This window comes from Lissotriton helveticus, chromosome 8, assembly GCF_964261635.1.
Source record: "Lissotriton helveticus chromosome 8, aLisHel1.1, whole genome shotgun sequence".
NCBI lineage: Eukaryota > Metazoa > Chordata > Amphibia > Caudata > Salamandridae > Lissotriton > Lissotriton helveticus.
The window spans coordinates 164,175,348-164,201,940 of record NC_136069.1 but is presented as its reverse complement, the minus strand read 5'-3'; the positions used below and the strand labels follow the sequence as shown (position 1 = coordinate 164,201,940).

Here is a 26,593-nt window from a genome sequence, read left to right as displayed (position 1 = left end):
ATGCTGATGAGGAACACTAAACACAAAGTAGATGGGCTCCTCCTGAGCATGTCGGACATGGGACACTAAAATGGAATTGCACTTGCCTGTTGTCGTACCCCAGCCTGCCGGTAGTCACTGCTACACACACGACGACGACTGGACTGGAACACTCTCGTGACTCTTCGTCTCATGACTCGTGTACTGTAGCACAGGCACTAGCGCGCCGAGCGTGGTGACGTCGACAACAACATACAACACTAGAGGAAATGCCTGGCCAATCCACTGCATGGCTTCGCATACGCCATGGTGTGATTGGCCATGCAGTGCGACATGAGCAGCCAACACCACACCCACGCACGGGGGCACCATCTGTAGTCAGCGCGGTGACTCCAGCCAATCCAGGCACAGCATTAGCAGCACTACTGCGCCAGAATTGGCTAAGAGCAGGGGTTATTCCTGCCCATAATGAGAGCCGGGGGCCCGGGTCCCTGCCAATCCCCGAGTTACAATTTAGGGAGGACAGAAGCAGTACTGCGTGTGCGCATGCACGGGCCAGTACTAAAAATTACTAGGCCTAAAATTGACATGCGCACACTGACACTCACTGCTGCAGATGCTGGCTAAGTAAATCTCCATTCCGCTGCGCTGTCACTCACTGCCGCAGCCCCACCTCCACAGTCCTTCCGCAGCGGGATGTCCCCGGGCTTGTCCCAGCAGAGCTCTCTCCAGGCGAGTCACAAGTGCGTCAGTGCGCTCTCAGAAATAATTTTGAAAATGAAATAAAAGTGTGTATGAGCAGCATGACGGTCGTCCATGGCTAGTGGGGCAACGCCCCCAATGGACGCACCGCCTCCTATGTTTACATTGTTCAATTTAATAGTGGTGTATTTTTGCAAGGATTCAAACCTGAGATCTTCGGGGGCCAGATGTACTATGAAACCATTTTGCATTTCCCTAATTGCGAATCCTTGCGATTAGCAATTAGGAAATCGCAAAACAGCATTTACAAAAGTGTTTTAATCACTTTATACTATTCCCAGTGGGTCGAAAATGACCTACCTTGGGAATATTAATGAGGCAGGTCACAATTTGAGACCCATTAGGAATCACAAAAATCATAGGGATGGTGGCCTGCTGAGGTCAGCAGACCACCATGTCTGTGTTTGCTTTTAAATAAAGCAATCTGTTATTTTTTGTAAAGCAGCTCGTTTTCCTTAACACGTTTGCTGCCAACGGCCGTCGCGCGCACTACCTCCGTACTGCTACGCACGTCTGTTGGCCGATGTGGCCCTGCCCGGGCACGGAACCGCCAGCGTAGAATCCGCCGCGCTTAACGGGTTAAAGGAAAACGGGATGCATTGCAATCAAAAATATGACCAGTTTTCTTTTTGGTTTTTAAGATCAGGCGGTGGTGCGTGGGACCACTACCTGCTCTTAAAAATAGTTTTCACATTCATTCACGAAGGGGAAGGGGTCCTTTCGGGACCCCTTCACATTTGTGATTGGGTTACCACCAACTTGAAGTTTGTGGTAACTGCAAATGTTTTGCGACTGCATTCCCGGTTGCAAAACATTCTTACAAACTAGTGTGAGACGCTATTAGGAATGGACGCCTCTTCCTAATAGCGACTTGCAAACCCCATTTTGAGAGACGGTAATAGGTTACTGACTCGTAAAATAAAGTTGGTACATGCCAAAAACGATTGTATCAGTCACAAACGGCCCATCAGTAAAATGTTCATACACCTAGCCCCAGATATCACCAGCGAGCATTGACTCGCTGCACCATCTTGCTGTTTTGAAACAACAGGTGATAAGTATAAGCTGAAAAGGACTTTGGGAGAGCTGTTGCTTCTGCATAAGCTCTGCACTGCCGTTGTGGTGCCCTAGAAGAAACAGGCAACTTACTGAATCTAGGTAGCCTGGCTACGGTATGTGTAGCAAATAAACAGCGTCAGATTATCTCATTGGGAAAAAGTCGCTTGTGTGATACTGCTGCCTTGTTTGCAGTTACAAAATTCTGCATGTGTAATGGGTGTCATTCTGAAAACCCCAAGAAATCTCTAATGGAAAGGCTGCCACCCTGTGACGACAAAGCATTGATGACTAAATGTTGTAAAAAAAAAAACCAATAAAATTATATTGAAATAAAAAAAAAGGAGTCACATTGGTCAATTTTAAAAACAAATACAACTTATGTCCTTCTAAACCCATGTCTCATCCTGTGTCATGGATGGCCAGATTCGCGAGCAGAACTGAGCGCGGCGCTCAAAGCTGCGGGTGGAGCATCGCCGTGTGCAGGATGACACTATGGGGCAGATTTATGTTAACTAGCGCATCCCCAGGGATGCGCCAGTTAACATGCGCCACAGTGCGCCACTGCTCCGCCACCCATGGTGCGCCGCATTTATGATGCGGCGCACCATGGTGCAAGGCAGTGAAGATGCGTGACGCATCTCTCGGCGCACGGGCGGCGCATTGCAGGAGTCATGTCGCAAGTGCGACATGACTCCTGCAATGCACAGGGGCCACCTGTTCAATGTATGGTGCGTCACCCTTACGCCTGCTTCAAGCAGGCATAGGGAATTGACGTAGAAAGTGACTGAGTGAAATCTCATAGATTTCACTCAGCCACTTTTAGGAGGCGTTCCTGCACAGGAACGCCCCCCCCCCCCTGCTCAGGAACGCCTCCTTATGGCGCAGGGGTTTCCAACGTGACGCATCTCCTAGATGCGTCACGTTGTAAATAGAGCGCATTGTTTGCGCCGCCGTTGCGTCACATTACGTGACGCAATTGCGGCGCAAGGAGGCGCAAGAGCCTCATAAATCTGCCCCATATGTATAGAGGGCTACATGTGGAATTATCTGCAACTACTACTGGCTACTAGTCGGCCTAGGTCAGGAATCTGAGGACCCTACTTACTGGTTCCTGGCCGGGCGTCGGACACATCCACCAGGGGGCCGGTCGCCTGAGACACTGACTGGTAGTGGACCGTGTGCGTGACTGTCAGTGACTTCTGCTTTGAGGCCTCCCCAAAGTCGGCGTCCGTCAGTAGCACCGTGGACCGGTCATCTGCACAGAGAGAGGAAGGGGCACAGAGGTATAAGAAGATTGGAACATGCTTGGCAATGAACACATTCACATTATTTTATTTAGAACAGGACAATATAGATTTCCACCATAATGTTTTTTCTGACACTACCAACATAAAAGTGCTCGGTCCCTGGACTCTTCTACAGATCAAATACTGCACTGTAAAGAAGTGTTTGATACAGTTTTCTGACTTTTTGATACTTTTGAATTCGATGCATCCAGAGAGTATTGAATCCAAGAAGGGTACTAATCCCCAACTACTGAATGAGTGAACTGGTGTATTATCCATACGGCGCACATTCCATGTTTCCACCACGGCACACCTTTCAAAAGGTGTGCCCAGCGCAAATAGGGATGGTGCACCTTATTACAAAGAAATTGCCGCCCACCAGGGCAGTCAGGAACTCGTGCTGCCCCAGGGCAGCTCATTCCAGTGAAATACAGAACGGCTTTGAAGTAACTGCTCGTGTTGCACAGTTCAGGTGGCATGCCGCCTGCACTTTAAAGGAGGAGGCAAGATCACCCTGCAGGCAGGTGCAGTGAGTGACTGCATCTGCCTGCAGAGGGCTTTTGGTTAGTGCATGTATGCACCACAGATGTACCCTGTGCTCATTTCTTCCTCCGTAGTTAATATTCAGATCTTGTCACCTTAGTTCAATAACATTTTAAACGGGGAGGGGGGTACAGAAAACCATTTTATATGTGTTCGACCCACTCTTTGCCCCATGTACGTGTGTGTGTGTGTGTGTCTTTCTCCACATTGGAGAAGTCCAACATAGAAACAAGAGGGCCGGATCCATGAGCATTTCCAGACTAACCACTGACTATGTAAAAAATTCCCATGTAGATTCAGTGTATGTAAATCTACCTTATGTAGATATCTGGGGCGTCTGACATGAATCTGTCTCTCATGGGCCTGCATTTGATACTCCTGCTCTACATGGAAGCCATAATTACCACACTTTACCAACGACTGCATTAATTAACTCGAGGGCAAAACATTTTTTTTCATCCTACACTACGGCATGCAGCCTCAGCCTTGTGAGCTTTCTCAAGAATATGCAGGCATGCACAACAGCACCTGGGCACCTCACAGTCTGTCAGAACCTGTCATTATATATCCATAAACATTCAGTTTAGACCAGGACTCACAGATACTGCCATATATTTCATTTTTTCTCAGTGCTAGTCACCCCCCCCCTTTAATTTGCATTATGCCCCTTTCTAGGATCGAGAGTGACAGAACATTGCAATTTCAATGTAAATTTGTAGAGTCATGCATGCATTGAAGATGTTAGTGTAGAAGCCCATGACACAGCATCTGAGCCATAAAAAGCATCTCTTACCAATTGTTTCCATGGTGTCTCGCTCCTCAATCAAAAGCTGGGCCCGAGGGATGTCTATGTGCATCCGGAGAGTCTGCTGCTTGTTCAGGGTGTCCGACGTCCTGGTGTTCTTGCTGTCAACAAGTCAAGGAGAGAGCAGATGCATTGAGATTCCACACAATCCAATATTTGCTGTGCAAGACAGGTTCTCTAGAGCAATTCTCATCTGTCATGAAATTACATGAATAGGTACTGCACAGAAAGACCGATCAAGGTACATTCTGACCTATTGGCATGTCTGAAAGCTAAAATAAGCATACATCAAAAAGCACAACTGAAGGTTAAACACACTAGTCCAATCACTGGCCAAATATTCAAACATGTATGTAGTGTCAACACAGGTCCTGCTGCTCTCTGTGGAACTAATTCACAAGGTCCAGCTCTAAAATGTTCAATATCTACAGCCCATAACATTTGTTCTACTTTTGCAACGGATTTCCGACTTGTTGGGTGATTCAGAAAGAATCTACTAAAGACATAGATTTCCAGGAATCTTTCCCACTCTGCTCAGGAGGTCAGCCAGCTAGCCCTTAGAGTCATTCTGGTAGCACTGGGTTCAAACAGTGGAATAGGGCTCAAGAAGCATGGCAGACCGATGTGGGTTCAAGGCAGGCTCCAGACAGAAGAGCAGCTCTTCCAGGTGCAGCAAAGCAGTCTTCTGAAATACACAGCAGGCCACAGTAGCAGGCAGTCCTCTGAGAGTCGTTCTGCAGTTCCAGAAAATGACCTGAAGAGCGGGGCTGAGGGTCCCATTTTTATACCTGGTGCCTTCTTTGAAGTAGAAGTTTCTAAAGAATTCCCTTTCACGTCTTGGAGGTTCCTGCCACCATTGCCCTGTCTCCAGTCTGTCTGCACAATGAAGTGGTCTCAAGTCCTTTGTGTGAAGGCACAGCACAGTCTATTCAGTTGCAAGCCGGGCTGTGCCCAGCTCCGCTCCATCCTGTCAATTATGGCTCATCCAGCTACACCTAATCCCTATATTGTGTGGCTGTATGAGAAGAATATACAGAGTCCAACTGCCAACTACAACCAGCCATGTGACCCAGGAATAGGTTGCAGACCCCAAATATGGCAGGAAAATGCCTACTTTCTAAAAGTGCCATTTCCCAAAATTGTATTTTATAATTTGACTTTAACATTAAAGAGAATTTTAAGTTACAATTTCTCAGACACCAAACATGACATCTTTACCTGTTCACAATCAAAGGTTAGCAAAAATGTTCGATAGTATCTAGGTCGCAGAAGAAGCACGGGGTACATTTTAGTATAAAATTTATTATAGCCACAGATGAAAATAAAATGAATTATTGATTGTTTGGACACGTTGTTACAGGGACATGTTCTAGATTCCAAATTATGCTGGTGCCCACGTAGGAAACAAAGAGTATTTCATCATACCAGCCCTAAAATGAAATGAAAGGGAGCGCGCCCACTAGTGTTCCACAGATAACTTGTACCGGCGACACCAGAAATGAGATCTATGTAACTCCTAACACTTGGTTTCTCACCGTCCTCGTCTAGCCTTTTAGCTTGTAACTATTCTATCAAGAGGGCCTGGGCTTGTTACCTGCTTGGGAGATCACGTGTGCCAGCCTCATAGAAAATGTTTGACCTTCTAGTGTTTTTTTCACGTACACCACCCAAGGGGTGGAGAGCCCTTTATCGCAGGCCAAATAGTATTTTATTTATGTATTTATTTTGGCATTTGTACAGCGCTCTGTTACCCGTGGGTGTTCTGGCGCTAAGTCATAATTATTCTCCTCGTAGGGAGGATTCTTCCATACTCATGTTGGACAGCCACAGGAGTTGGGGACGAATACGTATTTGGATGGTTAAATACATCAAACCAAGCTCCTGGTTGCAAACGAAGTGGGAGGTCGGTACAGGCACTGCAAGAATTCTCCTACAAAAACATTTTCCTTCCAATTGGAGTAGCTGTGGGTCACTGATTCTCCAAATCCCAGCCCGCAGGTTGCAACAGGTGCACACTGGGTGGAATATATTTGTACAGGAGTGAAAGCACCCTCCCACCCTCTGGAGATGGTAAATTAAGGAGTGAACCAACAAGTTTTGATAGTTTTGACCTGCTCTGCTCAGTTCGGGGGAGGCATGAGCCAGCAGAGCTAGAAGTGACCCCAGGTAACTAAGAAGTGCTAGTGCTCTGTAGTGTGTTTAGACCTACTGTAATAGGAAACGACAGTGGGCACTTTGGGCTGTATGACATTGTGAAAGATTTAGCAAAATTAGTTGTTAAATCAAGTTTTGCCATAAAACCCATGAATGAAAGAACCAAGAAACATAGGGCTTTGGGAGTGCAGGTGATTAACACAGCGTCATCTGCAGAAAGGCGTGCAGAGAAGGCGACGTTGTTTACCTTTGGTATTTTGGTACATCAGGTGCACTTGATGAGCTCTGATCTGAGATTGTTTGTATATAAAATAAATAGCAAAGGGACAAGAACGCACCCCTGTGCCAAATTCATGAGACGCTTCTCAATTTGCACCAAATTTAACACATGATTTTGCTCCTTGGTGCAAAGATGTTAAGGTGTGAACAATTGATAAGTCCATCCCCATTTCTGCGAGGATTCGCCACTGAGTAAGCCTGTTTACAGAGTCGAAAGCCTATCCACAGGTCATTTTCACTCCAGTATTAGTCACTGCACATTCACACACTGTCCATGGGTAGCAAACAATATGCCAAATAGGTTTACAAAACCCCTAAAAATAAACACTGCTAAATTACATTGTGGCTAAGATCAACATAACAAGTAAAAACATTGAAATTAGCATGTTGTGGTTATAGCTACCACCTGAATATAATGCCCTCACCATCACACTTCCATGTTGAGAACCTTTGAATTTGGGGTGTGTTTGAGTAGAGGTGGCACCAGTAACTATAACTGACAAAACTCAGTATTTTTTAGAGATTAAATTAATTTTAGCAATGAGGTCACTTAATGTTATGTGTACAATGGTACACAGTACATCAACAGTAAGTAGCAAGTTAAAAAGACGTGTAGTATCTGGAAGCCCTGAGAAAGGTCATAGCTTATCACAGTGTATTAAGGGCACTGGGATATTTGCAATGACCAGGAAAACCTAAGGCGAGTTTTACACTGACTAACTGTGCTGAAGGCCATGAATGAGTCAAGAATGATCAAGAGACTTCTCTCTGAAATCCATGTGTACCTCTAGTAAGATAATGAGATCTCCTAGATAATGCTTCAGTAGCAATTTACAGAAGACAGAGAGTAATACAATCAGCACAAAATTCGAAGCTTTAGAAATGTAAGGAATTCACCAGATTGGACTGGAGCTCTCCCAAATTCAGGGGTCTATAGTGGGCTTTTGAGGGAGGTGGAAATGTGTCCAATCCTTATTTGTGTTGATGAATGGAAGAAGAAGGGAGGTAATATCCAGGAGCCCAATCTTAGCTACTGTGGGGAGCAGATATCATTGCGTGGAACTATGTTGAAAGCTCGTCAGAGCCTTATCTACACCGGGTCACTTACTGGAGGGACGGCGGAAAGTGGGCGAGAGTGCACTAGCATAGATGGTAATAACTGAGATGAAGTATTGGTGCAAAGTGATTGAATATTCTTATGGAAGTACTTCATCAAGTCATTCTCGAGTGCAAGTGCTGAATTCATTTAAAAATGGTGCCCTCAAAAAATGCAGAATGGTTCCTTGAGGGAAACGTTGTTTACAACGCGGTGTTAACACCGCACGACCTTTTCCACGCAGCTATTACAACGCAAGTCGTTACTACGACTTGCGCTGGATGGCGCTGTGGGATATGGAATGTTGTTATTTTTTATATTCCAACACCGTCCCTACTGTTACGGGGACTGGTGTTGGAATATAAAATTATAAAATTCCTAAATCCGCGCCCCCCCAACGCAAGTCGTTGTAACGACTTGCGTTGTAAAATCTGCGATGTCAAGTACCGCGATCTAAAAGATCGCGTTGTACTGACATACATCCGTTCCTTGATGTTACATTGGTCCTGTAAATAACCAGTATATAGATTCTTTTATGAATGTAGAAAACTGTGCACTCACTGGTGGCACTGGTTTTCCTTTCTCACCTTTCACCATCCAAGAGCACCTTGAGACCTTAACAGGTGAGTAGTGGTGCTTTACAAGAATCCTGACTGATTGATTGGTTGAGACCATAGTGGTCATCACTGAACCATTTCTTGGCCTCTGATTAAGTGGGGTTAAGCCTATTCTACACTTGGTTTGATGCCTAAATTACACACTTTTCAAGAGCATCTAACATTCTAGAAGCAGAGCATCAAGCGGAAAGTTGACATGATGGAGCGCTTGGTGAAAGGCTTAAGGCTCTGCACCGATGAGGTCTCTAAAACAAGAAAAATAATTGACTGGGCATTTGGTAAAGAAAATACTTGACTTATGTAAAGCAGTATTTCAATGAGAACATCAATCCGGGACTGGACCTTGCTTCACGACGGGTGTTGGACAAGCTGGGTACTTTAGGATGATGTAAAACCCCTCTGATGTTCACAAATCAGACTACTCGTATTACTTGTCGATAGATAGATAGTCCTGGCTATCAATAAGGGATCAGTGTTGGGACAGGAGCTCTTTACTTCTGTGGGATCTTTGGAGCATCTTTTCAAGCGAGGGATTATCAGCAAATTCTCAGCCTCTTAGAGCATCCATCTTCTCTTAGATGTTGTTGGAATGAGCCTTCAGGGACCAAGACGCCGAGAAATTGCTCTGGCCAGGGCTGCTTCATTTAAAAATTGTGTGCTGTTCCATGAAGTGCAATTTCATACCCATGAATGATTTTAGAGAGCCATGTTTCATTTGTGGCTGGAGAGGGCCTCGACCCATTCCATATTCTAATTAAGGTCTAGATATTAAACATAATGATGTTTTATTGATTTAGGCCATAAATACAAAATCCTAATTCATCGCCAGTCAGATATAGATGTGGCCGGTTCATGGCCATGGGGTAAAAAAGGTGTCAATTTCTTATCTTAAAAATGCCACCAATGTTCCCTATCACTCCTTACATGACATTGTGCCATGTATATTAATACCATAGGCACAGTGCTAAGAGCGAGGTATCGCACAATACATGATAAATGCACACAACAAGTATACATTCTATGAAATGCATATTATAAAATACATTTACACTAATGCAAATCAATAGCATTTTCAATTTGCAGACTACCCTGCATGTGTATAATTTGAACTAATAATATAAAACAATTCCATCCATTGCATCTCAATGTAAGCATTAAGTACTCGAGCACATGGCTATTTACATTCCTAAATCTGACTTTCCTGCAAATTCACTTTTGTAATTCACATTTAACTTTACAATAGAGTGTCAGAATTTAAACTATAAGTAACATTTCTCCCAGAATTGAGTTATTTGTATTTAACAAAGGGACACCAGAAAACTGGTAAACACCCAAAAAGTTTTGCGTAAGCACAAACTTTGGCAAATTGTTTCCCACCTTGAAATTTAACACAGATTTACTTTTGCCTGAAGCAGGATAAATCTTTTTTCAGGATGAGAAAGAAAACGGAAATCCTCACAATCGGTAGAGGGAAACAGGAGAACAGTTTTTCCACATTAAAAATAAAATAAATAAAACCCCCAATGGCAAAGCCAGTAGACCTGGATCCCATGTGGCAACACATGCCAACACAGACATTCACAAATCCTGCTTACGTGTGCTGCATTCACAAATGTGCTTTGTCACAAATAAAGCCTGCAAAAATGATTTGCTTCTGTATGGAATGCATATAGGAGGTTAAGATAAGATTCTGAGAAAAAAACATCATAATGGAGTGTATTCTAAAATGATAAAATAGTCTCTCATGCATTTCAATAGAAACATTTACTGGAAGGTGCAATGATACACAAAGCACACAATAGCACTCCTCTGGTTAGAGCAAAAGCCAATTCCACATATATTATTAGGCCATAAAAAGGTTTCACGGTACTAATATAGTTATGTGTCAAATGTATGCATGTGCACAATTCCTGCGTTTACAAACAAACTGAGGATCTGTGATTGCCACAAAGGGCTGCAAAAAGTCTTGAATTTCCATGAAATGTACTTCAAACACATGAGAAGGTTGTATTGCTTGGGTAAGATTTATCAAAAACATAGGCAGATCCCATACTCTCATTTCAGCTTTTTTATGGAAGATTTTACTGTACTGTATCCTTGAGAAGTCTCCTACTGTTTTATGAAATACTAAAAATAGTGGTATTTCTTAGTAAAGCGAGACTTCATGAAAACAGAAAAAATTGAACACATCAGGGTCCTACCATATCAGAACCAAATATATATCAAATAGAACACTGAAGCTTTTGATGAGATCATATTTACTCTAGATGGATGCTTCCTCAAAGTAGAGAACTGGCGGCCTTGGGGCGGCCCTCTCTGGAGAAACATAACATCACACGTTCTTCTGCAAGGCTCTGAAGGCCAGCCTCTGCAGACCCACTCTCTAAGGATATGCATCAGTTGCTGTCTCTATTTTCCTTCAAAGTCTCTGTCTTGTTTACTCCCTCATGACTTCCTCTTTTATCTCTTTCACTGGAAGGCAAGTGGGCCCATACAGGTTTATCCTAGGAGTGTCTTATGTATACAGTCAGATATGTCAGCATCCCAAACAAATGAAGCCTTTGTCCCTCACTATAGGCCCTAAGTTATAGTTGCTACATTAAAGTGATATTTATGGGAGCAGGTGCTGAACTTTCACAATTGCAGGGATAGCAGAAGTGAGATCACGCACCCTTTTACACCTCGGGACAACACTGTGTTGACCCCTTATCTGACATTTGGCTCTAGAACAGTCTCCTATGTGCTTCTGGCGGTAAAGAGGGCTCCAATGTTCCCCATCGCCCTGACACACATGCAAGGAAAACAGCAGGAAACACCATTGGCTCACTGACCCAAGGCAGCCAGACATGGGGATCTGTCACCAGCTCAGAGCTTGTAGCCTCAATCACAATTATTCCTTGATGCCTGGCCATGTTGGATACCATTCTGCCTCACCACCTGAGACTGATGGAATCACGGGATGAGCACGGCTACTGCATTCCAACATAGCGGAGTATTGTCAGATTTCTGGTGGCGATGGAGTCTGAGTCTTTGTCTGTAGTTGGTGGCCAGAAGGAGGGAGGGCAGGATCTAGTACCAAACAACAGACCTTAATGCCACACATTTTCTCATTGTCTTAGGGAAGATTATTTCTTACCTGGAAACCCATTTGCCAAGTGACGAAAACATTTAAAACTACCATACGTGAATCTAAATGTCTTCACATTAACGCTAGTGGGTGGTCCACAGGAAGACATTCATTCAAAATAAATATTTTTAGTAGGATTGCCCATACAAATCTATGTACTGTGCCCATTTCCATGAGCAGTCCTTGGAGTTTTTGTTCATACCTCAAAGGTCAGAAATCTTTGCAAATCAAAGAAAAAACTCGTGAAGCAGAAATTTCTAACTTTTAATTAATTCTCTCTGTGAATCAGCTCCAACTTCAACATGTAATGTATGTGCTAAGTTAAATAGGAAGGCTTGATTTTACACATGAAAAGTGTATTAAATATTTGTCTTACCTCATAAGCATTTCGGCTAAACTCTTTGCATCTGGAACAAATAAAACATTCATTAGAATGACACGTATACTAATTGCAATCAGCTACTAAATTAGAATACCAGTCTAGCTAAAAAAATAAAAAAACAAAATAGTGGAGCTCCAGTCCCTTTATGACCGATTTGACCTCCATTCAGGGCAGGATAAACACACCACGAGGTTCAATCTGTGCTAGGCTAATGTGCGACAGCTTGAAGATGTACAGTCCAGAAAAACGCGCTTTCCACATGGTGCTAAACGTAGTTCATTCAGTACTGAAATCTGTGGGTCTGACTCACAAAGATAAATTATATTTTTTGATTAATTAACATTTTTGAATAAGTTCACTACTTTTAGCTATTCACAAAATCCGAGTGTAAGTTACTACCGAAACAAAAACCCACTACTAAGTTCAGCACTACACATGGCCAACCACTGGTACTGCAATACCCTCGCATATATAATATTAGAAGTAAGGATTTAAAATAAAACCAGATAGGAAATGTCAATTTAAATTATTTTGAAAATTGTTAAAAATTTAAATAAATATAATTTAACGTTAACCGCATCGCTGCGGCGGCTTTTCCCGCTGAGCGTCATGAGCGCACGGCAGGTTACGCTCATGACAAGCTGAGCTCGTCATCAGCCTGGAAGGGGTTAAGAAATATATAAACTGCATATTTAGTATTCAATTATTTAATTATAAAATATTTTTATACCCTATTTTTAAATGTAATGATTAAGGTAACAATATGTTTTATTAATGTATAACTCCATTTAATTTTAATCCATTCTCTAAATAACTCTTCATAATTAATAATCAATCAACCAATCATTTGTAAAGCGCACTACATACCCGCGAGGTATTAATGCATAATAAAAAAAAAATCTTTTTTAGGAGAGAATTAAAGATTTATTTCAAATGTAACTAAATAGTGCTGTAGCCATTTTTTATTTTGTTCTATGTTTAACATAAATGTATAAAAATAATTTACATTAATATTCAATATAAACATGTGCTTCATATTTATTTTTGTGGTAAATACACTTTTTTATTTTTCCCTATATATTACCAAGCGGAGATCGCTTCCCTTACTGCTCATATTCCCTCAGGGACTTATATTCATCATCCTTATGAGTGAAAAACACAGGTCACCTAATTGTCTATCATTTCAGGTAGGAAAGCGAGGAGCAAGCTAGTTATAACCACCCATGAAGGGGCCAAGCACCTGTTTCAATCAAACAGAATGAAACTCAGACATAAACTGAACTTATTAAACTTCATATTTTTAACTTTAATAAGAATAGACAAGCTATGTTTATAATGATCTCCATGTCTTCTTTTACCAAACCTTTTAGGTCGCATCCTCAGTTCCAATACGCTGTATCTTGGCCTACAAAATAAACTCATACAATGCCTTTTGAGGGGCATTGCCATGTACACCAGGGGAAGGATACACCAGGGGAAGGAAGTGAAATGTGCATATCTATCTGCTCACCAAACAAATACATCCTAAAATCCTCTCAAACATCTATATTGCAAAATCTAGATGACTAGAAGTGAATGGGGCCTCATGCTGATCCACACCTTCTGACCCAGTCAAGCTTCAGGTTGCTAACTGAAGGAGGAAAATATTACTATCCTTGGCTCCTTAAGTCTGGAATAATGTATAGAAAATAAAAAGAAAATAGCCGGAAAGAATCCAGACAATTTTAAACCTATCTTGTAGTTCGCAACTCTGTGTAGTGCAAAAGAATAATTCTGGATGCTATGTTATGAAGACAGTGAAGATGAGTTCATAGAGGAGCGGGCGGCAAACATTACATTGATTTTTAAACAACATATCCCAAAGTTTCTTGGGATTGAAAGATCAGAAAGAAAATAAAGGCTCATTGACCCGAACGATTATCTAGCCATGTTTTTAACAAATGTCTTAGGAGGAATTTTTATTTTCCTGTGAAAAGGGCCAGAGAAAACGTATTCCACTGTCTAGAGACTGCTACAGAGAAAGAGCAGTCACTAAACAGTGTGTATTCTCTGAATGACTAGAAGAAAGAGGTTGGCTGACCTAAGAGTACAAGTTGGAAGGTGCAAGATAATTGTTTTAGTCAGGGATGCTGTGACCTTACCATGGATTTACTTAGGAATAATTCTTACAGCCTGAAGATGATCTAGATTGAACGGGAAGCCAACGTAGAGACCTCAATACAGGAATATTATCATTTGCTCTAGCAGTAACCAAATTTTAAACAAGTTGGAGTTTATGAAGTAATTTCTCCGGAGCAGTCAAACAGATGGTATTGGCATAGATTAGCCTTGATTGAAGCAAGGCATTCAGTGACAACAATATGAAGACTCGGTGTTATGCAAAGTAGTATCTCTTTTAAAACTCTGAACTAAAGAGAACAGATTTGAGCTACTCTAGTTAGTGGAGGTTCTTTTAAAATATAAGGAATCTTCTCATTCAACTTATGTAGAATGAGCTCTCTTGGACCATCACTGGAGTGCAGTATGCCAGTGTCTTCGAACCAATCACCTATCAATCATAGAAATACAATGATCTGTCTCCAATTGATCAAATATCAAAATAGAAGACAGAATTTTTCTATCTTAGTACTCAGTCTTATTTCAAGTTACTAAGACAGTGAGGGTTCACCGTTCATACATGAGGTGATGATGGAGATTGTTAAATATACCTTTCCCATAGGAAGATAATGAACTATAAGTAATCATTTAACTTTCTTATCAGTAGAATGAAGAACCACATCTAAATTTCAACAGAATAGGGTCAATATTAACTCTGATTACTAACCAGATTGAGCATGGGTAAAATCTGAGATTTGGGGACTCAGGTTGGGGATCTTTTCCAGACTGTGCCCTTAACTACCAAAAATAGGTAGGCACTATTTAAGTTTACAGAATTCAAGGGATCACAGAAACCTCAGTAAAAAATGCACATCTCTGCAAATCACTGAGAGATTAATGCTCACGCTTAGCCCCTTGTCCAAAAGAAAGAAGATGTGTTTCTGAGCAATGGGTCTAACAAAAAAATTGACTAAGAAAACACCATTCTCTTACTTGCACTGATAACATAGTAAAACACATTTAAAAGCAAAGGCATCGATGAGCCAAATGCTAGAGATGCAACAGATTAAACACAATAGGCTGGACCAACAAGCATATTAACAATGTTCTGGTGAACAGAGGATATACAAGCACAGGCCTTCAAACTTCAGATATTACATAATTTAGGCACTCCTTATGAGGAGCAGAATTTTGTACACCTAATATGATCCTCAGAAGAGGCCATGAGCAGTAATACACACAAGGTGGGTTGAGTGGTGCAACGTTTTATTGGTTCAGACACTTTCGGTTCGTCAGTTTGGACTATAAATAATTAAATAATTGCCCATATGGTAATTAATTGTAGCTTTTTACAGATGAATCTAGAAAGTGAGATTAATGCCTTGACTAGTTGTGTACTAGAATATTTACATTTATAAAACCAACAAGCAAAGCAAGTAAGTGAAATTACAGCTCTACCCTGCTTTAGCTTGGATAGTGGAGAACCCAATCCATCTGTTTTAGTTTGAGAAGGAAAGCCAAAATGCTTTTGTTGTAATGCTTCAACTCATAAATAAATACTTCAACTCATAAATACATTGGTATTCCCACAAATAGTATTTACATATTGATATGCAAATACTACCTATGATTTAAAGAGAGGGAGTATTCTACGAAAGGACTGGGTCATTAAAGATACATTGAAGCTTTTACCATATGAGACTTTGAGCTAAAACACACACTGATTCCTTTTTTTATTCAGAGTTCTGATTAATTCCACATATGAAATATATTTGGTGAATTACTTTAAAGGCGTGTTTGCCTTTCATTGAATACAGTTTTGCCATTATAAAAGGTCCATTCTTTCAATTTATAAATACATGTGTAAACTGTGTTAAATAGTTAATAGGTTTTGAAACAGTGAGTATTCCAGTTTTGAACAGCAATTATGGGTGCTTATGAACATAACTTTATTAAACAGTATTTCGATATTTTCAATAGAATATTTGCAATATTTTAAAGCTAAGGATGGCACATTTCCTTTGTTAACGGAGTGCCACATTGAGGTTGATGGTGGTGAGAAGACATAATGAGTAGAGATTTGTGTGGTATGATTCATGGGAGGGATCAATGAGACCTGTCTTGTACTTTGGGGTCTGACACAAGATCTCCTCACTCACCTCTGAGCCGCTTCAACCTCTGCTCCCTTCGTCGTCGTCGTACTATCAGCAGAAGCACGAAGAGCAGCAGGACTCCGACCAATATACAGGAAATGGTGACCAGCATCTTCAGGCCCTCGTTTGTCGCCAGCCCTTCCTCACCTTGGACAACAGACTTAATGAGTGGAGGGATTGTACCTGGAAACAGTGTCATGACATTAGATCCCTAATAATGAAAGAGAAACTTGAGTTTTCAAGGACGAAACTGCATGGACTCCATGTGCCCAAGATCACTTAAGGGCAGATGGTGTTCCATTGTGGATGGCCTTTGGGTCTAAGTTCATTTATTTTACATTGAGCATGTGTGTGTATATAAAGTAATTAGGAGCCACATTCAAATGTGAGTCACAGGTGTAAAAAGAAGACACATTTTCTGTCAAACTCAACGTTGAAAGTCAATTGAGGCAAAGCAAACACATCACGGAGGGCTTCATTTTAAGAAGAATAGCTCGAACTTCAGAAAATAATTTATATTATAAAATAATACTAAGCATATATTTCAAAGCAGCACGAAAGTTAACCCATATCTCCAAATTCATGATGGTACAATAACAATATTATCATCCACAAAGTCAAATAAGAAATGGAAAATGGCAGTAGAAAATGAATAAAAAGAAATAATATTTTAGTATTGGTTGATTTAGCTGAGTATTAAGATTAAAGTCTGGTGAACTGTGAACACCAAGGCCGTTATCATGAATCTAGTGGTCCACAGACCACCAAACTAACGGTGGCGGTCTCCCAACCGCCCTATCACAACTGGGGTGGTCAGGACACCCTAAGACCGCCGCAACCACCAGGGAACTGCAGTTCCCTCACGGTTGCGCTGCGGTCCTGAGGCCACAATATGCTTAGCGGGACCGCTGCGGTCCCTCCAAGCACATTGCCAGTTTCCTCTCTGCCACAGTTATCATGGCGGTGAGTCCGCCATGAAAACTGTTGTGGAGAGGAAACCACGGGGGCCCTACAGGACCCCCTGGTGCCTCACCCCATGTGGATTCACACAGGCATGCACCCTAGTACCTGAACGACATGCATTGCAGCAGTCCATGCAGTGCAGGTACTGCCTTTGATGTTCCCATTGCGGTGCCTATTTCATGGGTACCACCCCAGGAACGCCAAAAAACCGGCTGTCAGACCAGGGAAAAAATCCTGATCTAGCGGGCAGTTCCTACACTGGTTTGGCGGTGCAGGAGCCAAACTCATAATAAGGCCCTAAGGCCCTCTTTATGAATGACTATGGAAAAACCCTGATATTTCATGCCCCGGACATACTGTTACAGAGGGTCCGAGTTTTTTTTCTGTGTCGATCAACCTAAATCTCCATGTGAAACAACACAGTCATAATTGGAATCGGGCACAGTAACGGTTGTTAACGATCCCAGAGGAATTAGCGGCCCTCTTGCAAAGCGGGCCAGAGAGATTAACTCGTGAATCGTTTCACCTAGTTTTCAAAAGTTTAGGGGTGGATAAATCTTAAAACGTTTCCTATTTTGTGTTGCATGACTATGACATAAATGTATATGCTAGTGTGAACAGTACCCATAGGCTGTCATGCACAAGGATAATCCATGTTCATTACAGCAACACCCTCTGTGTATTGAACAAACTTCAGTAAAATGGATGGGGCTGATGTCTCTGTGTGACAGTACACTGACATTTCTCTGTCAATAATCTCTTTTTCAATTTAGTGTGTTAGAGGAATATATGGAAGCAGCCTGAAGACAGTGGGTAAGCTCACAGTCTTAAGGGAAATGTAGCGCATCATCCATCATCAGAGCACCGTGTTGTTGACAGCGCGTCAGTAGGCACAGGAGTATAACACACATTTTGTCATCTAACATCGCTATTAATCATTCTTGATGTACTGAGCTCTAGGTGGTAATGACAATGACATGATCAGTTTGTGACCAATGCTTCTGAAAGCAAGCTTTTTGGTACATGCCAATGATCTAGGAATGATAATGACTTATATTCTTGTTCAGTCCATTCTACAGTGTATGTTGGTCATTAGAACTGTTATTTGAAACACATACCTAGAAAAAGTAATACATTCAAAAACATTTTTGAAAAAACACATTTTTCAGACCTGAAATTTGAGCTTTCGGTTCCAAATCCGCGTGTAACAAAAAGTTGATGTTACTACATTGAGTAAAAAAACTTGCTTCAACCCACCAGACTCTTGCCTGGCTTTCTCAAATGGTTGGGGACCAGTTTCATAAAACTAAAAAGAATATTTGGTGATACACCCCACAGAGACTGATCACTCAAAGCCATCTATGTCTTCCAGTGCAGGCTGATGCAGGAGTTCTCTTACCGCATGGAGCGGCAGCTGGACTCACACTGTCCAAGGTGCAGCTACTGGTCTCCAGGGCCCTCCTGCTTCACTCACTTGACAGTGAGTGTTCAGAAGTGAATGGCCCATCTGGCAGCACCGCCACCAATGATGTTAGCAAACTCCTGGCCCGTCTTTGGGTGGGTGTGCCCCAGCCTCAGCTGGGTGTGTAATCCAGCGGAGGACCACACCACCAGAGGAGGCAGGAAGCAGGCATCATTTGCAGAGGGACATCCTCAATACTGCAAGGCCATTCTATGCAAAGAGCACTCCAGTTGAATGCTGGCCATTTAGAACTGGCGTATTAAACATTTGACACTTTCATATTTCCCATTTTTCCATAGTGGTGCTGAGCTGTAACACTGCCAGAAACCCTTGCATCTGCCAGCAGTATAGTTCTGCACAAGTAGTAATGGGGACTTCTTTGCTGAAGTCATAATTTCAAAGTAGCATCATCAGTAAATACAGTCACATTACAAACCCAATTAAGTGCTGACTGGTGTTTGAGTGCTGTGTGCTAGATGGTGCGGTATCTACTTGATATTTGTAGAAAGTCAGCTCCATCCACTTGATTAAAGTGACTAGAGACTTAAAACTGCCTCAAGTGATCAGAGACCTACAACTGCCTCATTTCTGGTACCCACAAAACTTTGGGCCTCATTTATGAGCGGAGTGCATCCAGCTTACACCATGCAGCATAGTACGTGCATGACGCAAAATTCTAAGTGCAAATTGTTTAAGCCACACAAAGGCATTTTGTGTGGCTTAAAAAAATCTAGAATAACACAACGCCTAAGTGCTGCGTTGCTTTACTGTGCCCTGGGTAGGCGTTCCATGGGCATTGTGTGGGTGTTCCCATGCAACGTACTTGGATTTTGACTCATCACAACCGACCTCTGAGACTTCAGCAAAGTCTTTTGAAATTGTCATCAGTTCCTTACCTTTGATGAGTATCTGTATGAGCCAAATAAATATGATATTATAAAAAAAATGCAAGGTATGTAGTCCATTCTGCACCACTTAAGCCCTACTGCCAGGTCTCATACATTTAGATGGTGGTACAATTGAATAACTTACATGCTGCCATAAAATGTGTTCAAGTTCTGAAGCAACTCACTATTTAGTAATTTAAGCCAGCCCAGCGGATATTTCTAGCATTGGCAGGAACCACCGTCATGGCCGTTCCTGATAATACACCGCAGGTTTGATGGGCGGCTCCATCAACATGACAGAGACAAATGGCAAACTTACAAGTTGTTTTTTTATTTTCAAAATGAAAACCCAAAGTGAGATATTCTTTTGGAAAATAAAAACAAAACAATGCCCTCTCGCTCTGGGAGCTCCTTCCATGTTAAGGGGGATGAGCCATTTTTGCTGCCCCCTACCACTAGGTTTCTCCTGGCGGGGATGGACATAGAAAATCGCCTATGTGTCCACCCATGTAAATTAGGTGAACAACAGAGTAAGAGCCATCGGAGGGGTCATCAAACCTATGGTCTATGGTATGTTTTAGAATTGGAAGGGCGGGCCATAAGGTTGGCAGGGGTGGAAACACCGTCACTGTTGTGACGGAGTTCCCTCGCTGTCAACAGTTAAATCGGGCCCTATATTATGCGGGTTCGCTAATGGGAAGAGGTGTCTAGTCTGTTCCACCTTCCAGTCCTCTCAATAAAATGCTGCAGGCTGATTTGCTAGCTTACATCAAAGTTCTTTCCCTGCCCTGAAATCCAAAGATCTAATTTCAAATATATGTAGCTGTGATGGGGCCTCCTTCATGCCTAACCCACGTCCCCTCTACATTCTTTGGATTTACCCTCTACTGTACCCTCTACAGTCCTAAACTTTACAATCCTTCACAGAGACAGATGACTTGGTACAACACCTTCTACAATTTGTTTGCTTATTGTATCTAGTAAAACACTAAAAACTAGGTGTGCTTATGAACAAGTTTATTTGAAAACACATCTACATTATTCTATTCCTTTTGAGAAAGCTTTTTTACAGATGCAGTTCTAGTATGCCGACATTTTAACTATGCAGTTTATTGCACCCTCTGTGACTTTCATAAAGGATTTGCTATGTCAGCATACTGGCCATACAGTTTATTTGAGAAGGCTTATTTGTAAAGCCTTTTACAGCTTTTGTAAGCACATGAATGTCCCAGAGAAGGCAGTCTAAGCAATAAACTTTGCTGGAAGTAGGAATAACTAACTCTAGAAACTAACTCAATATCTGGGGAGAGCTAGCAGCATAAAGGTGTGTGTTTTTGATGCAGCGGGAGCAAATGCAAGAGCAATTTCAGTATAAAGCACTGATGGCCTGCCAACACAACAAACAACACTATCCCACATATTCATTGCAGTAGTCTCCCCAAGACATGCCCTCAAATATATGCAAAGCTTTGAGTTGTTCATTTCCAGCCATGTAAATAATTCCATCCCCCGGTTCCCATGAAATCTGAAAAGGGTAATATATAACTAAGACCACAGCCCAGATTTGCCAAACTCACATGTGAAATCTGCCATGCACAGGCTAAGGTTTACTTGTAAATATATCTTTGGTGCAAATAGACGTTTCAATTGGACCTCTTGATGTATTTTCAAATTCTGCATGAGACACATCACTTTCCCTAGATCATCCCTTTAGAGAGAAAGCATTTTCATAGTACTGGGCAACGATCAAGCAACAATACAACCCATACTTACTGCCGTCATAGTTGAGTGTCGCAAATTTGGCCTGCTTCTCGGCGCACCCGGCACTATTGCAAACTTTCATCTGGAGTTCGTACCACATTGACTCCTGAAGATCATACAAGATGTAGGATTTGGAGAAGGAAGTCCGCTGGGCTGTCGTCCACAGCGTGGTGCCAAAGGAACGATACTCCAATGTGAAGGATGTGATGGGGCAGCCTCCGTCGATCCACCCAATGAGGTTAAGCCTCACCTGCGTTGAGTTGATGCTTGCAAACAGCTCTTGTTCTTTTGAAAACTGGGGTTCTAGGGAGGAATAAAAACTGTCAGCACAACTCTGGGCTTAATTGTGAATACACAAGAAGAGTGGAATTATGCTGGTTTTACTTTCATACATTCTGTTAAACTGAAATAAAAAGATTTCAGTTTCTCATCTGGCTGTTTGTGATTTTGGTGTAGTTTATTTTTAATGTGCTCCTAATCTAAATTCACTTGGATGTAACTCTAAAGGATGTTCTATGGGATGCTGGTAGCAAAGTCTTTGACTACAAGTGTATCTTTTATGTATAAGGTGGTCTGTTTTGGCTAAAAACCCATTGGTATTTCCCAAGGCACTCATTGTTATTCCTCTTAAGGGCTACCAGAGGAATCTGGGTGAATTTATTACCTGGGATGCTAAGAGAATTCCTCATTATTTTTTAGTCTGATCATTTAGATAAACATTTGACTTGATTTACTGGAAAAAGAACAAACATAACTATTTTCATCACAGATTTTGCTGATCACCATATTATTAACCAGTGACAATTTCTAGCTGCATCAGAAGTCATTGGAAGTTTAACTATCTAAAAGGATTTGCGCTGAATAGTGAAGATACATTGATTTCTAAAATTATGTTGTGTGTATGTATGTATTTTAGAAGTTAGATAGTAATTTTCGTAGGACTTCTTAGAGATGCTGAAGAGGTTTACTAAGGGTATTGATTTGATGCTCATATTAGTAAAGTCAGCTTTTCAAAGCGTTCAAGTAGCAGAGCAAACTACAGCGGATCTAGCTGCATTTGGCCGAAGTCACTGAGCTATGAAGAAGCATGTGATCGTGTGAGGTCCCACCAAACTAGTGTTCAGGGATTTGGCCACAGCATCTCCAAGAGAAACTCAATATAAGCATAATTAAAAAAGTTTGATTTAAATCCAATTTAACCCACAGTACCTCCTGAAATCAAAATGCGATGTGATATAGGGGCAGAATGTAGCTGCATTCAAACAGCTGAGACTGTCCCTCTCTGCCCCCTTCTTTCATTAACATCATGAAAGAACTAAATACCCTACTCTTCTTTACATCCCTCCCCCTGGTACTTTCCATCACTTCATTGTGATCCTCTCACTGTTGAAGTAAATCAGGGCTCATAATGTGACCACACTATCCTTGCTTATGTAATTGTTATCTACTCCCTAGGTCCCTCACCCCCACGATAATACTGTGTATACCCTCATCACTTTTGTAAACATTTATCTGTTTATCTGCACACATGTGAGTTTTCGTGGCACAATTCTAATTTGAAAAATGCAGGCAGCCCTAATGGTGCACTTCTCACGGTGGCGGTATAAGCCCTGAAAATTAGTATTAAAAGGCAGATAATACCCAAGGCTAATTCGCCAACCCTCGAGAAATGTGGGAGGAGGAGCTCCAAATAACACCATTTACTTTCCTAAATTATTATTAGCTAATAAGATATCTATTTTAGATGGACCACAATACTCAACGTTCCAATCGCAGATGTATTGCTCCCAAAGCTGCCTGTCTTTTAAGAGTACCCCTTCTTTTCCAGTCTCATGCAGTACATATTGTTTTCCACTTACCCCTTTAAATGGTGCAAAATCTAAAATTTCAGAAGATGTGTAATAACCAACCTGGGTCTCCTAAATTCTGTACAGCTGTTCTTGGCTTCTGCAACTATGGAATGGAAACTTGTTAATTCCAGTATGACTACTGGAAACACCCATATTGTTTCAGACGACAACCGTATTTGCTGTAGAACCTGTTCCACAACCTACTAACCTGGTCCTTCAGAAATGGGCTTACCCACATTGTGCATTTGCCATCATGTGTGGTGGCATACTCGTGGTCAAGTCTTTCTAAACTCAGACCACTTGTTTTGCTGTTAAGTGGTAATTATAATTTTGCATGGGTTAAAGGAAGTAATGGGTTTGATATGCCATGTGATAGGAAATACATATATGCATACATCATGTCTATTTTCTTACCTACTATGCAATGTAGAAAATAAATTTCACTATATCCACAATCAAAGGAACTGCCATGTCCAAAAACGTGCCCATGGTGCTAAGTCTTGAAAAGACTATACATCCACTGTTATGTATTATCCTCAATGCTCATGGTTCAAGGATGCTTAAAGCCCCAATAGATTTCCAGAGTTCTTAGGAGGTTACAGTGGTGTGGCTGAATAGCATGCCTTATGGCATTTGTAACTAGGACTGGTCTAACATCTTTGAGGTTTTATAGGTGGACACTCAAAATATCATTGCCGTGGGTTATTCTGTAAATTTAGGGATCACTCTGGTGTAGACATCAGAGGTTGGAGTGAAACATTGCTGCTGGGTGCCTGCAATACATTAGATGTCAACATGGGTAACTTAAAATACCTAACAAGGTGTGTTTTGTCAGTCTAGATAAAGCTATTGTGCTACCTAATGCAACAAGGGGGTGAGTTCATTCCAGCAACATCACATTATCTATCTGGATGCCTACTTGGAATAGTGGGAACTTAATGGAAGTCCTGATAACAAAGTAATCTAGTAACCCAGAGGAGGATTTGAAAGGAGAATTCCGGTATCTGGTGTATAAAGCCTCAAAATATCATCAATCGAAAGTTGACCAAGTCTTGTCCTAACAACTGTCTCTATTATTTGCTGACTACAAAATACACATGTAGCCTGAAGACTTGAGGTTTGTATTACAAGCATTAGTTTTTAGGACATCCAAGATAATTAGAATCGTTGGGTGTTACATTGTCGTCAGAGTCAATTATTTGCAATAGTCACTACATTAGTAAGGACAAGTGGTAGATAGACTCAAGTGATGATAAAATACTCCAATCCTTGCAACACATCACCTCTCCTTATAGAATTACTTACCATTCATCACTGCACAGTACAAACTCATGGGAGCTCTTCTATTTAAAAGAACATTCATAGGGGAAATGCTACTGAATCCCAATTTTATTGCAGAAGACATTTTGGATGCCTGTTTGAGGCTCATCCTCGGTAGAGAACATCTAAGTTAGGGACAGACTCCAGGAATAGGGTTGCATGTGTTCTAGTTACATAATTACAAGCACCCAAATTAACATATTTGTGAGCATTGAAAAATGATAGGCTATTCTCAAGATCCATTTATAGACCAATAATCTGGGTCAGCAACAGGGCATTGATGAATGATTCAATGAAGTGTTACAAAAAAATACCACATCAGCAATTTCGCATCACTTTTGTTTATATTCATATCTTCTGTGTTTGAATTACTACACAAGAGATTCACAACAATGAGGTGCGAGCTTAGCAAATGCCGATACACACAAGTACAAAGTGTTGCGCTCGAAAGCAGGGTTGCTACTAAGGGATTGAGCACTTTGCTGGAACAGAGAATGGTACTTATTTAAATATTGGTTCTGAATACTGCCTTAAGGATGCTTGCAAGGAGACCCAGAGACCCAGAGAAGGTAGGGTGGATAAAGAAGTGTATATGGAGATGTCATTGAGAGTTAATGAGGGAGAGTTAAACCAGTAGGCCACAGTCTATCCTATTAAGGATTTTGTGATCACCAGGAGCAGGCAGGACAAAAAGAAGCCTAATAATAGCATAATTCATAAGCTCATGGTCAGACCCTGTGAAGCAGCACACCAGGTTTCTCTACTTTACACTGTAAAGGCGACTATTACTAATATAGTGTTGAGACTGGGCGTCTGTGGTCAGCAGCCCAGGGAAACTGAACAACTGTGTTTCAGTTTTTTATATCAAAGGGTCAATAATGTGTGCAATCATCCTTTTTTATTCCTTCCATTGTTCCACTTTTCTTCCATTTCCCCTCGCTTCTTTTTTTCATCTCTACTAATGCCATTCAGGTCTTTGAGGCGACCTTATGGTCCCATATAAATCATAACTAAATTAGCATTCGTGATAGCCATAAATTGGCTATATGGCACCTGATTTCGTAGCACAACCATACTGCTCTGAAAGGCATTCCTTTGATGGCGATTCTAGAGCTAGAGTACAAGTGAAAAACTATTGGGACCTCCCTTTAATTCTTTTACTTCATCTGGTAAATTTGGTGGTAGGAGGCAACTTTCAATATTATTGAATAGCAATATGCTATCAAACGCATGCGACTGACCAACTACTTCCTCTAGTAGTACAAATCGCAAATGATGTTTAAGTCTGATTTTGACAGCACAGCTGTCAACCAGGCATCTTTGCTTCACCCATTGACGTTTTAGACTTGGTTCTTTCAGCCATTGGTTTGAGACTTTGTCAATTACGCTTTGGACCACCCAGAGCAGTACCCCTATCTCAGCTCATGCTAGTGACTAAAAAGTAAAGTAAAGTCCACATTTGTAAAGCGCACAATCACCCGTAAGGGTCTCTAGGCGCTGGGGGCCGTCGGGAAGATTAAGCGAGCTATTGCCCAGAGTCACATGGTGCTGGGCTAACCTGCCGCCGGAGCCGGGGATCGAACCGTGGTCCCCAGATTCCAGCGTCAGTCGCCCTGGCCGTGGCGCCACACCTCTTCCACTCCTTCCACCTCCAAAAGAATGCTTGCATTGCAAGGCATGAGGGACTATTTTACAATGACCTCTTTGTCCATTGGCTGCTCGTGCCTCGTTTCCACCTCTTCCACATTCTCCTCTTAGGTCTTGGTCCTCAGTGTTCCCTTCCATGCCTTCCTCTTCCTCCGTTCCCCAAAGGGTCAGCTCCTTGCTCCTCATGTCCGCCCCTCACTCTCCCTGCTCCGTCTCCCTCTTCCCAATGTGTGCCAGTTCATCGTACATTGAGTACCAATATCTCTCCTTACGCTCTCCCACTCTTTCACCTGTAATTTGCTCCTTATTCAAATCACCCAACACTTCCTCTCGTAGCTCCATTCTGCCCCTTCCTAATTCCCTG

The 26,593-nt window shown here is 41.8% G+C and overlaps 1 protein-coding gene across 1 annotated transcript in view; it reads right to left on the bottom strand.

The window, feature by feature from the left end:
• DSCAM (DS cell adhesion molecule) overlaps positions 1 to 26,593 on the bottom strand; it is a 959,122-nt gene that overhangs the window by 111,727 nt on the left and 820,802 nt on the right. Inside the window, exons 26-30 of the mRNA XM_078656818.1 lie at positions 21,425 to 21,715; positions 16,346 to 16,522; positions 12,084 to 12,114; positions 4,423 to 4,535; positions 2,906 to 3,055 (exon numbers count right to left, since the gene is read on the bottom strand). Coding sequence (XP_078512944.1) covers positions 2,906 to 3,055; positions 4,423 to 4,535; positions 12,084 to 12,114; positions 16,346 to 16,522; positions 21,425 to 21,715 — 762 coding nt within the window. The remainder of the gene's footprint in view (positions 1 to 2,905; positions 3,056 to 4,422; positions 4,536 to 12,083; positions 12,115 to 16,345; positions 16,523 to 21,424; positions 21,716 to 26,593) is intronic.